The sequence below is a fragment of the Magnolia sinica genome, chromosome 18, assembly GCF_029962835.1.
Source record: "Magnolia sinica isolate HGM2019 chromosome 18, MsV1, whole genome shotgun sequence".
Classification (NCBI taxonomy): domain Eukaryota; kingdom Viridiplantae; phylum Streptophyta; class Magnoliopsida; order Magnoliales; family Magnoliaceae; genus Magnolia; species Magnolia sinica.
Genome location: NC_080590.1, coordinates 18,574,943 through 18,587,531, shown reverse-complemented (window position 1 = coordinate 18,587,531; position 12,589 = coordinate 18,574,943). Strand labels below are relative to the sequence as shown.

Here is a 12,589-nt window from a genome sequence, read left to right as displayed (position 1 = left end):
TTCTTTTATATGTTTCAAATCAAAATTTCCCAATAATCCCCCACAATTTAAAATATAGGAAAATAGTGAAAAGATGACAAGAAGATTAAAAGCTAATGGGCAAATCAATGGAAACAAGGTGCGTTGGTAGTATCTAGAGATTTGAACCTTACCTAACGTAAATATATGTAGGTTGTCAAAAGGTTAGTTATCTGATGTCTTAAACTAAGCCCCTGTGAAATGACATTTCTGATATACGACACACAACATTTCCAAGCAAGTCTAAGTTTTTATAAAGCTAGTATGTTTTTGGCCATGTGCTTTATCCCAATTTTATGAGTGCTCTAGAGATTGCCTTAATTCTCATAGGAAATTGCCCTATTTCCACATTCATATAGGTGAGTCCATCAAGAACGTACTTGTAGCTATACATTCCACTATATCATGGCTATGAAACTCGTTAAGAACATGGTCCAAACTTTCTCGTTACAGGTCATAGCACTTGCGCATCATAGGGAATGGAGCCTTTAAATATTAGTTTGGAGTGCTGATGACAAATCACTCAAGAACAAATTGTTTTCACCCATTGAACCTAGTTCCTTAGATCTCCTATCATATAGGTTGGGTTTCTGTTGCCGGTGACTCATTTACATGGGTCTAAGCCCCATTCCCCTCGACGTATTCAACACTAACTCTCTAGATGATCCTTTGGTTAGCGGACTAGCTAAATTACTTTGGACCTTACTAAGTTAATTGTACTTCATCCTCGAGTAATTGTTTGACTAAGCTATGACTGAGATGTAGATGTTCAAATTTCCTATTGTAGGTTCAATTGTTTGCATTTGCTATAGCAGCGTGGCAATTAAAACACAAGACAATTGTCACACCCCATAATTCGGATACGGAGTGTGCACCCTCAGACCCAAGTTACGGACTATGACTTGTACATCAAGTGTACTTTGGATAAGATTTCATGTGCAACTTTATGAAAATTGTGTATTTGATCCACCGTAGGTTTGTTATCTGTCATCTTGAAACCAATATAGTGACCAACCACATATTTTGCTCCCAGCATATTCTGTTTTGAATTTCTTCTCTAAATGTGCCAACAGTTCTTTGGTTGAAGTGTGATGACTGTAGACATCATAATTTTCATTTGTCATCGCATTTAGAATATGGTTACGGCACAAATAGTTGTACTCTTCCCATTTAGATAGCTCAAATAAGGTCGCGAGTTCATTTTCCACAAATGATGGGATTGGTTTTTTATGATAGATCGGTTTAAGAGTTGTCATGTAAGACTCCAATTTCTGTTGCAATCTTTGGAATTTTTTATTTTTTATTTTTTCCGTTAGAAAACTCAATTCGAGGGTTTTCTGAGATGGTTTCTATTTGAGATTGAGATTTTTTGGGACGGAAATCTTTCTTTAAATTGTTGGATCTTAAGTAGAGAGATAGAATAGAAATCGTGGTTCGGCAACAGAGACAAATATAAAAAATCAAATAAACAAAGGAAGGAGAGCTAAGGCAGTTGCTGTCTTAAAGACAAATTTGCACCCACAAGGATTTGAACCTTGATGCAGCGAGTCGCAGCTCCTATCTCCGGAATACAACAGCTCTCCGTGATGATGGATGGCTTGGATCAGATACACACTGGATCAAAGCCTCTTGAAGTAAGAGATGTCTTGACTGATTTGCCTAGACAGAGAGTCAAGAAGGAAGAAGAAGAGAAGTTGAAGAAATGATGGAGAACAGAAAGATTTTTTTCTGTTTTCCTTTTTAAACAGAAATAGCTTGCAAAGAAGGCCATCCCAGGACACGTGGCACATGTACGGCGCTAGAGACACTGACGCATCGGCACAAGCTTGCTTTTGACGCATGTGAGGTGGTGCAAACAATTTTACATGCCTGTGTGGTGGCACCAAGAAATTAAAAAGAAAGATAAAAAAGAGACTCACATAAGACACCACAGTGCACTGAGGCCCAGCCTGGCACATTTGTGCATGTGAGAATGTCCCCAAATACTCTCTCTCAGTTTGCATTACAAACCTCTAGACCTAAGTTTAATATGAAGGCATCTCTAGTTCTCTCCCATTTGATGTGGGACATGCAACATTCCCAAACAAAAGAAGTTAAAAAAGGCAAATTTTGTATAAGTCTTTCCTATGTTTTAAATCAAATTTCCCAACATGAATACTATTTGGAAGGAGTTGAATTCCATTATCTGCAAATTCTCTCCATGAAGATCGAAACTTTTGAACCTTTACAGCAGTGAATAATCCAGAATTGTAAACAAATAAGTGGCAAACAGATTAGGAACAGTATCAGGCTTTTATTATATTATATCATTATGTTTAAGGACAGATTTTACATCATATGCAAAAATTTAAAAAAAGAAAGAAAAAGATGCCTAAATTCTTCTAGTTACAGCCCCAAAGGTTATTGATATTTGTGGCCAAGGAAAACAGTTACACATAATCTCCATGCTTTCGTTTCACTGACATGTTTGAGCAGAAACAAACAGTTAGAGAGAGAGAGAGAGAGAGAGAGAGAGAGAGAGAGAGAGAGAGAGAGAGAGAGAGAGAGAGAGAGAGAGAGAGAGAGAGAGAGAGAGAGAGAGAGAGAGAGAGAGAGAGAGAGAGAGAGAGAGAGAGAGAGAGAGAGAGAGAGAGAGAGAGAGAGAGAGAGAGAGAGAGAGAGAGAGAGAGAGAGAGAGAGAGAGAGAGAGAGAGAGAGAGAGAGAGAGAGAGAGTACCTTTTTCATTAAATTTTTTGCTGAATCCTCTGGTGAGCTAACTTGATCACTTCTACAGGATCCTTGAGTATTCTTGTTGGTCCCAAATTGCAATTTTGACAACAACTTTGCTGCCTGCATTGATTCAAAGAAGTTCCAAGAAATCAGTTATCAACCCAAAAGAAAATCTTTTAAGTGGAAGCTACAAAAATGGTGGGGGTGGAAACAAAACAAATGCATATATGAACTCAAACTATGGTGGTAGTTCATTTGCATTAATGGAATATGTTGAATGAGTCAAGAGAATTGCGCCATTACAAATTTGGAAGGTTGAGGAAGTTCAGATACATTTTCCTCTTTTCTGTTGCCTTTCCCTCCAATTGCTTTCTCCCCAACAATCAATCTGAAAATGGGCTTTGATGCCTGGACAGATTCATGGTTTTTCCTCAGAAATTTCATAGGATACAGAGATCTGTTGTGCCATCTCAACATCATACAGATATAAAAGTATAAATAGAGAAATACGCTTACTGGTATTTCAGTCTTTTCTGCTTGCACAGTTTCAGTCTGCTGCATCAGCTCTCTATTTTCGGAATTCTCAAAGTCACCACCATTGTCTCCGTGTCGAAGTGAGAAAACTTTTGATGCCTGTTTGGTTCAACTGAATATCCAGTAAGTACTTGAAATGGAAGAAAACAATGAAAAGAGCAACAAAAGCGTCTTAATTTTAAAACATAAGCACCAGATTGGAAACAGACGATGCAATCTGTGGCTGTGGGTGCCACTGAATCTTTTTCATGTTTAGCTTCCACTCTCTAGGCTGACCATGGGCATGTTCCTCGCGTGTTCTTAATTTTATATCGTTAAATACAGCAGCATCACTTGATACAGTAATAATACCAATAAACTCACCATCCTCATACAATGGGCTATTTGTTACCATCGCCATAAACATCTCACCGGATCTCTTCTTTAATGGAAATTGACCCGACCATGTTTGACCAGTGTTCAAACTTTCCATGATATTTTTGTCCAATACATGATTTTCTTTGTTGATAAGAAGATCAAGAACTCTTCGACCAATTACTTCATAATCTTTCCATCCATAGAGATTCTCTGCAGATCGGTTCCTGAAATAGAGAAAAGAAATTAAGCAGGACTAACAGATTCTACTAAGTACTTGACAGGCACTCCATGCTAGCTTCTGACCATTACAAATTTACAATCTGAGGATCCAGGCAAGATATACTATAGTATTAGTCAAGAACTCAAGACTACTACTTCAGCCCTACCAACTTGGTACCATATACTGAGAAGATTCAACTGTTGAAGAGGGGCTCCAAGTACTTGACAGGCACTCCATGCTAGAAGGAATGGACTTGGGAGAGTGGGTGAAATCATGAATGAAGATGAACAGTGTAAATAGTTGATACATTGTGTTGTCGCTTCCATGTATATGTGAGACAAGTGAAGATGTCACTTCCACCGTCAAAGAGGTAAAAGAAATGCATCCTAGTGATGGTATTGTGTTGCTGTGAATTTGATGTAGGATGGGTCATGAACAACTCAATAGGGAGCCCAGATCACACGAATTTAGACCAGAAGGGCCATGACTGGACTAAAATGGCCTAAACACGCACAATAGCTTCTGACAACCATAACTTTGTGATCAGTTATCTGTTTTTCTCTTATAATATGCCGTTGAAAAGTTATTGACAAGCTTTACATCCTGGCCAATTACCGAGGTTAATTGGCCCCTGAATGGTTTCACAAAATTCAATCATTTCAGAAGTCAAATTTGAGTTTGAAATAAACTATATATATATATATATATATAGATAGAGAGAGAGAGAGAGAGAGAGAGAGAGAGAGAGAGAGAGAGAGAGAGAGAGAGAGAGAGAGAGAGAGAGAGAGAGAGAGAGAGAGAGAGAGAGAGAGAGAGAGAGAGAGAGAGAGAGAGAGAGAGAGAGAGAGAGAGAGAGAGAGAGAGAGAGAGAGAGAGAGAGAGAGAGAGAGAGAGAGAGAGAGAGAGAGAGAGAGAGAGAGAGAGAGTCTTTGCTTTGGTTATCTAAGAGTTGTTTATGAGTTTGGGTAGGATTAGATGTCTTTTACTATTTTAGGAAACTTTACTATTTCGGGAAAGTTATCTAGTTTGAGTCATATTAGGAGCATTGGGCCTCTTTACTTATATAAGGCCATTACGTACATTGTGAACAACACTTCTCATAAATAATATCAAATTTATTTCTCATTTTAGAGATCTTCTCTCCTTACGAATTCAAGGACTATATCTGACTATATCTGATAAGAAGATGGTGATCTCTTCTCTTTACTACGCACCTGCCACTATAGCTGTTCACGAGTCAAGCTAGCTAGAAAAGCTCGCTTGACTTGCCTCGAGTCAGCTCGGATTGACTCGGCTTGAAAGGCCGATTCGAGTCGAGTCAAGCTCATTTTATGAGGCTTGAGTTGAGTTCGAGCCGAGTTCGTGCACAGTGCATTTCAACTCGACTTGAAGCTCGAACTCGAGCTCGACTCGACTCGAATAATAATTTCAAAATATATAATATAATATTACACACACACACACACACATACACACTTAAAGTTTTTTTTTTTTTTTTTTAAAAGAAACCCTAATAGCATTAGCACCCGATCGGCCCTACCCTTTCCTTTCCTACCCTACCTTCCTCTCTTTCTTTCTACCCCACCCAGGCCCCTGCCGCTGCCCGCACGCCTGCACAGCCTGCCGCACCCAGCACTCTAGCAGTCTAGCTCGGCCCTGCCGGTCGCCCAATCTCTCTCTCTCATTCTCCCGATCTCTCTGAGGCTCCGAGCGAACCCGCGCCCTATCTGGATTCGGCCCGATCTCTCTCTCATTCTCTCAATCTCTCCACGGTAGGTGTTTAACTTTTTTTTTTTTTATATAATTATTATTTAACTTGTAGATTTATATGATTATAGATTTATTGTAGATTAGGGGCTGGGTTGGGTCGGGTTGGGGGTTTAGGTAAACTTGTAGATTAGGGGTTGGGTCGGGTTGGGGTTTGGGTTAACATATGAACAAGCTCGAGTTCGACTCAAGGTAAACTCGACTTGCCTCGAACCACTAGCTCGACTCGACAGCTTTGGAAAACAAGCCAAGCTTCAATGTTGAGCTTGAGGGCGAGCTCGAGCTCGAACTCGAGTATAGCATGGACAAGTCAAGCCAAGCTTGGCCCACCTCGACTCGACCTGGCTCAATGTACAGCCCTACCTGCCACGGTAGAATTGATTGCAACCCGATACCAAAACATGTGAGAAATTGTACTTATTCAGTCCTATGCTTAAAATGAAGGTAATTAAGTTAACCGAATGTTAAAGATGTCTCCTACTAGTGAAATTGAATTAGCAAGCCACTCAGATATCATCACCCCAAAATCCTTAATCATGTTGGAAAGCAAGAGGTAAGTTATGGGAATATGAATGACTTCTAAAAAAAAGTGCACCTGTACATAAATTATCACTGAGACCATATAGAAACAACTCCAAATAAAATAATTTGGGGCCTCTGAAATACTCTTCCAATTATCAAAGTTAATCGAATCAATGGCGAATGAGGATCGCTGTAGATTTGTACCACAAAGTGATATAGAATAGGTTGTGAATGACTTCATGGACACTCAAGATTGAAAGAAACCCGCCAAAAAGCTCAATCTAGGGTGAAAACAGCCTAAACATGCACTTAGCTACCAAAGGCCATAACTGTATGACCGGTTATCCGTTTCACATGTATAGTATGTCGTTGGAAAGCTACCGATAGGCCCTACCACGTGGAAAGTGACAAAGTCAGTTTGCCCTAAGGGATTTCTTGGAAAAAGGCAGTTTTCCAGGTCAAAATCTCATTTTTGTTCAGAACTCAATATTTTTAGTAAGTTCCCTTTTTGCTATTTTTATGGTTTTAAGAAGTCGGTTGTAGTCCAAAGTCTTTGTTTTAGCCATCCAATGGTTGTTTATGAGTTTGGGTAGGTTTAGGCTTTTTTGCTATTTTTAGTAATTTTTATTATTTCTGGAAAGTTTCCTAATTTGAGTCAAATTCATCGTCAAGGGCCTCTTAAGCTTATATAAGGCCATCAAGTACATTGTAGAGACTAGAGAGCACTTTTCATTCAATAATATCACTGTTATTTCTCGTTTTACAGATTATCACTTTTATTTCTCATTTTCGAGACTTCTCTCTCCTTGTGGATTCAAAAGCTGTTCTTGAGAAGAAGACGGTGACCTCCTCCTTATTCCATGGTTCTGCTATGCCATAAAGCAATTAAAGCAAACAAATATTTTTGTAAAAAGCAGATCTTCCTCCATTAGACAAAGTGATAGCAAACATACTTTCTTTCTCAGAGAGATATAACAAGCATACTTTCATTAGTTAAAAACAACAAAACCTGGAGAACCGTATTTGGTTAAGAGTCACTATACTATCCTGCTTATCAGCAAAGGTACAGTTTGCTGACGTGAGTATTATAGCCCTGTGCATCCCATGTTCCAGTGATCCAAACCATCGATATGATGAGACCTAAATTAGATCAGTGATTTCGAGAAATCTCTTGGATTTGTAGATCTCAACCCTTCAATACTTGGCCAATTTTCTATCTAATGAGAACTGTCACTACAGATTTTTCTCTCAACCGCCCATTTGCAAGCAGCTGTATCAAAGGGCAGGAATGTTCCAATCTTGAAAATTTCCACAGCATCCACCATCCACAGTGGGGTCCATCTGTTCAACGGATTGGATAATCTGACAATGGGCACTAGGGCTGTCAATGGGCCAGGCAAAATCAAATTTATGAATAGGCCCGACCGAACAATTCAAAGTCCGAGCTAAAGTGCCCGGCCCATGGACAGCCCTAAATTGAGCACCATGCCTACAAATTGTCTTCACCCCAACAGTGTCGCCAATGATCAGGGCCCAATAAATTCTCTCTGCCGATATCACTCTTCGATTTCACAATCCTAAACAAATCAACAAACAGGAAGCGACCAACCGATCCATGTGTCATGCCAATGGTTACAGTTCACAACTCTACCAGCGCTGATAATGAAAACAAAGCCACTCTACTCTTACTTCCAATAATCAAATTCGCATTCATATGTAGAATTCAGATACTAATATAATAAATACATCTATATGAAAACACAATGGTCGATCTTTCTACGTAGAGAATCAAGACTGCAATTCTAATCAAACAGAGCTGGACGAATCAGAACAACTCATTCATGGAAGAAGAAGAAGAAGAAATGAAAAGGGTATGAAGGATCATACCAATAGATGATCTCCCCAGTAGAAGCTCTGCTTACATGAACGGCATGGCCCATGGATTGCAAAACATTCCAGTACGTGTTCTTCGAGAATAATCCCGGAATACATCCTCTTTCAATCTCTTTCCTCTCTTCGCTTGTAATTCTCCATCTCCTCTTTTCTTCTTCTTCTTCTTCTTCTTCTTCTTCTTCTCTCTCCTTCTCTTTCTTGTTCAACAGCGCTTTGAACTGCTCCTGGAGCATCTTGTGGCTGATCTCGAGGTCTCGGAACCGAGTCAGGAGAGCCTGGCAGAGTCCGGATGCAGAACTGGTCGACTCGGTGAGTTGGAGTGGTGGAATCGATGAGTCCGACATGGCGCCTGGAATGCAAAGGTGGTGCGCAATGCGCTTATATGTGCAGGAGATGGGTTAGCGATCGAGCTCTAGTCCGCTGCTATTGGACAGTTCGTAAGATTCACAAGAATCTGCCACCTGTGTTTTTGCAGGACGGCTGGGCTTTCTTGCATCGCCAGGTGCTGGAGTTGTATCGGAGAAAAGTTCGAATAAAGAAGAGGAGAAGAATTGACTAGTCTCGTCTTCTTGTTGACTGTGTTTGATCGTACACACGTACCAATCTGAAAAGCTCCGTGGGACCCACCGTGATCTGTGTATGAAATCAACTCCGTCCATCAGTCGACCCGGATCATGGTAGGGTGTGATTAAGGATAAAAAAAGACAGATCGAAAACTCAAGCGCGTCACACTAAGGAAACGGTGGGATTCAGACATCCACCATTGAAACCTTCTTGTGGAAGTTTTGGATTTGGATGATATTTGTGTTTTTCCTTCATCCTAGTTGGACTCACCTTGTGAACGGGTTGGATGGCATTTAAACATCGGACCCAGACAGTTTCAGTGGTAGCATCCCATCACCGTTGTTTTTTGTGGTGTCCCATTTGAGTTTTGGATCAGCCTGATTTTTTGCATCACGTTCTAAAATGGTCTGACAGAACTGATGAACGGAGAGGATGTTAGATATATATCACGGTTAGTCCAACACCGGCTCCCTACAACTGGCCTTCCCCAATCTGTACATGTTTGTGAACTGAGGCCACCGAAATTATGGGCCACACTGGGTGGAGAATGGGCCAATATCAGATGATATCTATGCTGCCATCAAACTGGTCATCCAATGAGGAAAGATCCATCTGTCAAATTCATCAAGTAAAAAAATGAATATTCCAGATCATCGAATTGTAGTAAATTTTGGTAAATGCCGCATCCAAGGTAAGAAATTAGATTTGGACCGTTCAGATCGGAACGAATATAAACGGTGGATGTGATAGAGCACTATTCGTTGTGCTCTGCTGGGCTATGGAGTAATTACTCGAAGTGGGGCGCGGATTAGGTGAGTGCCTGACCACGGGGCCCAATTCGATGTATATGTTGTATATCCATGCCGTCCATCACTTTTTCCACATCATTATGTGGGAAGGACCCAAATATGAATTTGATAAAACTCTCAAGTGGACCACACCACAGGAAACATTGTTCATTGAACGCCCACCATTTAAAGCTTCCTAGGGTCTACCGTAACGTTTATTTTCCATCCAACCTTTTGATAAGATCAGAAATACCTTGATGAACGGGAAAAAAAAATATCATCTTGATACAAAACTTTTGTGGCCCACAAAAAGTTTGTAATGGTCAATCGCCACTGTTTCCTGTGGCCTGTGGTGTGGCCCACTTGAGATTTTGATCTGCTTTATTTTTGGGCCTCTGCCCTAAAATGAGTTGTAAAAACGGATGGACGGTGTGTATATACAATATATACATCTACGTGGGCCCCACTGTGAGAGACTCACCCACTTAAGCTGCTACTCCGGACCCACCGATCCAGAGAAGTCGGTATCAGGCGGTTGTCCGCGTCCGGACTAGCGGTTGCTGCATAAACGAGAAAGGTGACTTTGGTATCATACAAGCCCCGTGACTTCGACGTAATTACGACAACACCCTTGACTGCGATGCTACCCGAGGTAAGGATCGGAATGCGGGCTCTCTTTCGTGCAGGCGCTGCGCACGTGGAACGGAAACACCTGTGCAAGTAGGTTTGTTAGAATACATCCCTACGCATTGCAATAGAATACGTCGGTACTTTAACCGTGGATCGGGGTCCTTTCCAGTGATCGAACCGTTTATATGATGGGCCTCACCTTGGATGGTGGATGCTCAAAGTAACTCTCATATCAAAATATTTAACCGTTTGATTTTTAAAATTTTGAGCAGACCGTTCATATTCAAAGAAGAATAGTCGAATGATTAGATATTGTTTGGCTACCCTATCCAAGGTGATGCGTATGGTATAAATGATCTGGATCATCTAAAAATGATCCAGATTTAAAGATTAAAAGCCCAAAGAATCTTAACGCAATGCATTCCAGCAAATGCGCCGGGATATATTCCTAACGTATCTTCCTGCAGTATGATAGATCGATATGTTTGGTGATCTGAACCGTTTACAAGATGGGCCTCACGGCCAGTGGAGGATAATGAAACACTCCAATTTGAATAATTTAACACTTTGATTTTTCAATGTTTTGTTGAATATTGACCCTCTTTGGCTTTGCTTTGTGGGCCATTGATATGAAAGCAATTGGATGGGCAAGAGGACTGCGTCCTACCCCGCCGTCTCTACTCGGGGACGGGCAGGGTCACCGTTGTTTATCTACGCTGGCCATCCCTTTTTTTTCATATTATTTTAAGGTATGAGCATAAAAATGAGACCGATCCTGCACTTAAGTGGACCACAACACAAATAACTCTTGCATTTAATGCAACCCAAATTTACTATTTGGTGTGCTCCACTGGAGCTCTGAATATACCTCATTTTTTATTTTATACATTAAAATGATATGAAAAAAGTAATGGACAACCTGGATAAATAAATATGCCAGCAATCAGCTTTAGTTAAGATAGTCCATTATAACAGAATCGTAATGTAAAAGCACAATTATTATGAATTTTCAATGTTTGTTTACATGTGCAGTTAGACATGTAATTCAGTGATTGAATACAAATGTAACAAGAAATGTAAAGGAATTTATAATCATTATAGATTTACTATACATTCCAACATAAATTCTTTATCTAAACACAGAAATTAGTGTATTCTTCACACTAACTTGCCATTTCAATATCATAATCGCACTATTATAAAATCTATCCAAACAGAGACTTTGGGTCAAATTATCAAGAGGCATGTATTGTAATTTGTTGTACAAGTCATTCCGGTGACTATCTAAATAGGTACACAGCCAATAGAAACTGACCAACCATCTAAATTCTTTGTACAAGTATAGCTCAACGGTTCTGATTTCAAACATATGTTTGTAGCTTCACGTTTAAAGGACATGGATTGCCTGAGAAAGCCTTCTGTATGAGCTTACTGTGATGAGAAGCCAGGTGGGGCCACTGTAATGATTGTGAGAAATCTATTCCGTGCGAATCCAAAACTCAAGTGGGCTGCACAACAGAAGATTGAACTTCCATTGTTGAAACATTCATGGGGCATGGAAATTTTGGATGAAACTAATTTAATTGTGTTTTCAGTTCATGATGAGCTTATGAACCGTATGGATGGCAAACAAATATCACAGTGGACTCAGGGAGGTTTCAACGGTGAGCATTTACTTGCGTTTTCCACCCACTTGAGTTTTGTATTTGCATCATTTTTTGGCCTGTACCCTATCATAATCTGGTAAAATGGATGGACAGGGTGGATTTCCCACAAACATCACGGTGGGTTCCTTGGAAAGGCTTTCACAGCGAATCCGCAGCCATGTTTGAGGCGGCTGCACTTTAGCAGTTCTTTCACGTGCCTACGTTAGGGGTAGGAGGGATTCCGTGGGACCCGAGACCGGAGATGTAATACAGACCGTAGCTTTCGGCATTGGAACTATCAGCAGTCATACCGCTCATATGTTGTTGCCTTTCGACAAAGGCAAAATTACTACTTTTGGACAGGAGCTAAGCTGTCGGATTCGGACCCCAGTCGGTCACATGATTCCCATCCGCTCCAACCTTGCCGAAAATTGACAGGGTTGTTTGATGGGTTCTCTCTAACACACCATTAATATAACACAATCACGAATGATCTCATCAATCTTGACTGTTGGATTGATGAGTCACATCTTCATTTGTCTGTATATCAAAAAGTGGACCAATCAGAGTATTTTAAATGTTAGATTGATCATCTAGTCATGGACACACCTCATGCTTTAGGGCTGAAGTAGATTGTTATCATTCCATCTAGACCGCCAATCAACTCGCCACCTCTTGGGTGGGCTATTATTTTGATCAGATGTTCCTAAACCATCCATTCAGTGGACCTTGGATTGGATAGTGATCCATAACTTTATAAACCATCTAATCATGGAAATCTCGTGTTGGGCTGATTCGAACTAGGGAGGACAGCCAATCAAGAGGCATCCATTGACCGGACGGTTCAGATTGATGGGCATGCTTACATGCTAAGATAAGCCAGTTTATATGCACTTCAATTAAATTAATGTTTTTACAGGCTTTTAGTCATTCTAAGCAT

The 12,589-nt window shown here is 40.4% G+C and overlaps 1 protein-coding gene across 7 annotated transcripts in view; it reads right to left on the bottom strand.

Moving 5' to 3' along the window:
- The window catches only part of LOC131232453 (probable serine/threonine-protein kinase SIS8), a 32,562-nt gene that overhangs the window by 7,306 nt on the left and 12,667 nt on the right, over positions 1 to 12,589 (bottom strand). For 5 of the 7 annotated variants that reach the window (XM_058228687.1, XM_058228682.1, XM_058228683.1 and 2 more), the window contains 5 exons: positions 8,016 to 9,170; positions 3,456 to 3,843; positions 3,245 to 3,361; positions 3,032 to 3,136; positions 2,735 to 2,848 (listed from right to left, as the gene is read on the bottom strand). In XM_058228687.1, the coding sequence (XP_058084670.1) occupies positions 2,735 to 2,848; positions 3,032 to 3,136; positions 3,245 to 3,361; positions 3,456 to 3,843; positions 8,016 to 8,365 (1,074 nt within the window). In that variant the 5' untranslated portion in view covers positions 8,366 to 9,170. Of the gene's footprint in view, positions 1 to 2,734; positions 2,849 to 3,031; positions 3,137 to 3,244; positions 3,362 to 3,455; positions 3,844 to 8,015; positions 9,171 to 12,589 lie in introns of those variants that run through there. The other 2 variants (XM_058228686.1, XM_058228688.1) reach the window with 2 other exon arrangements.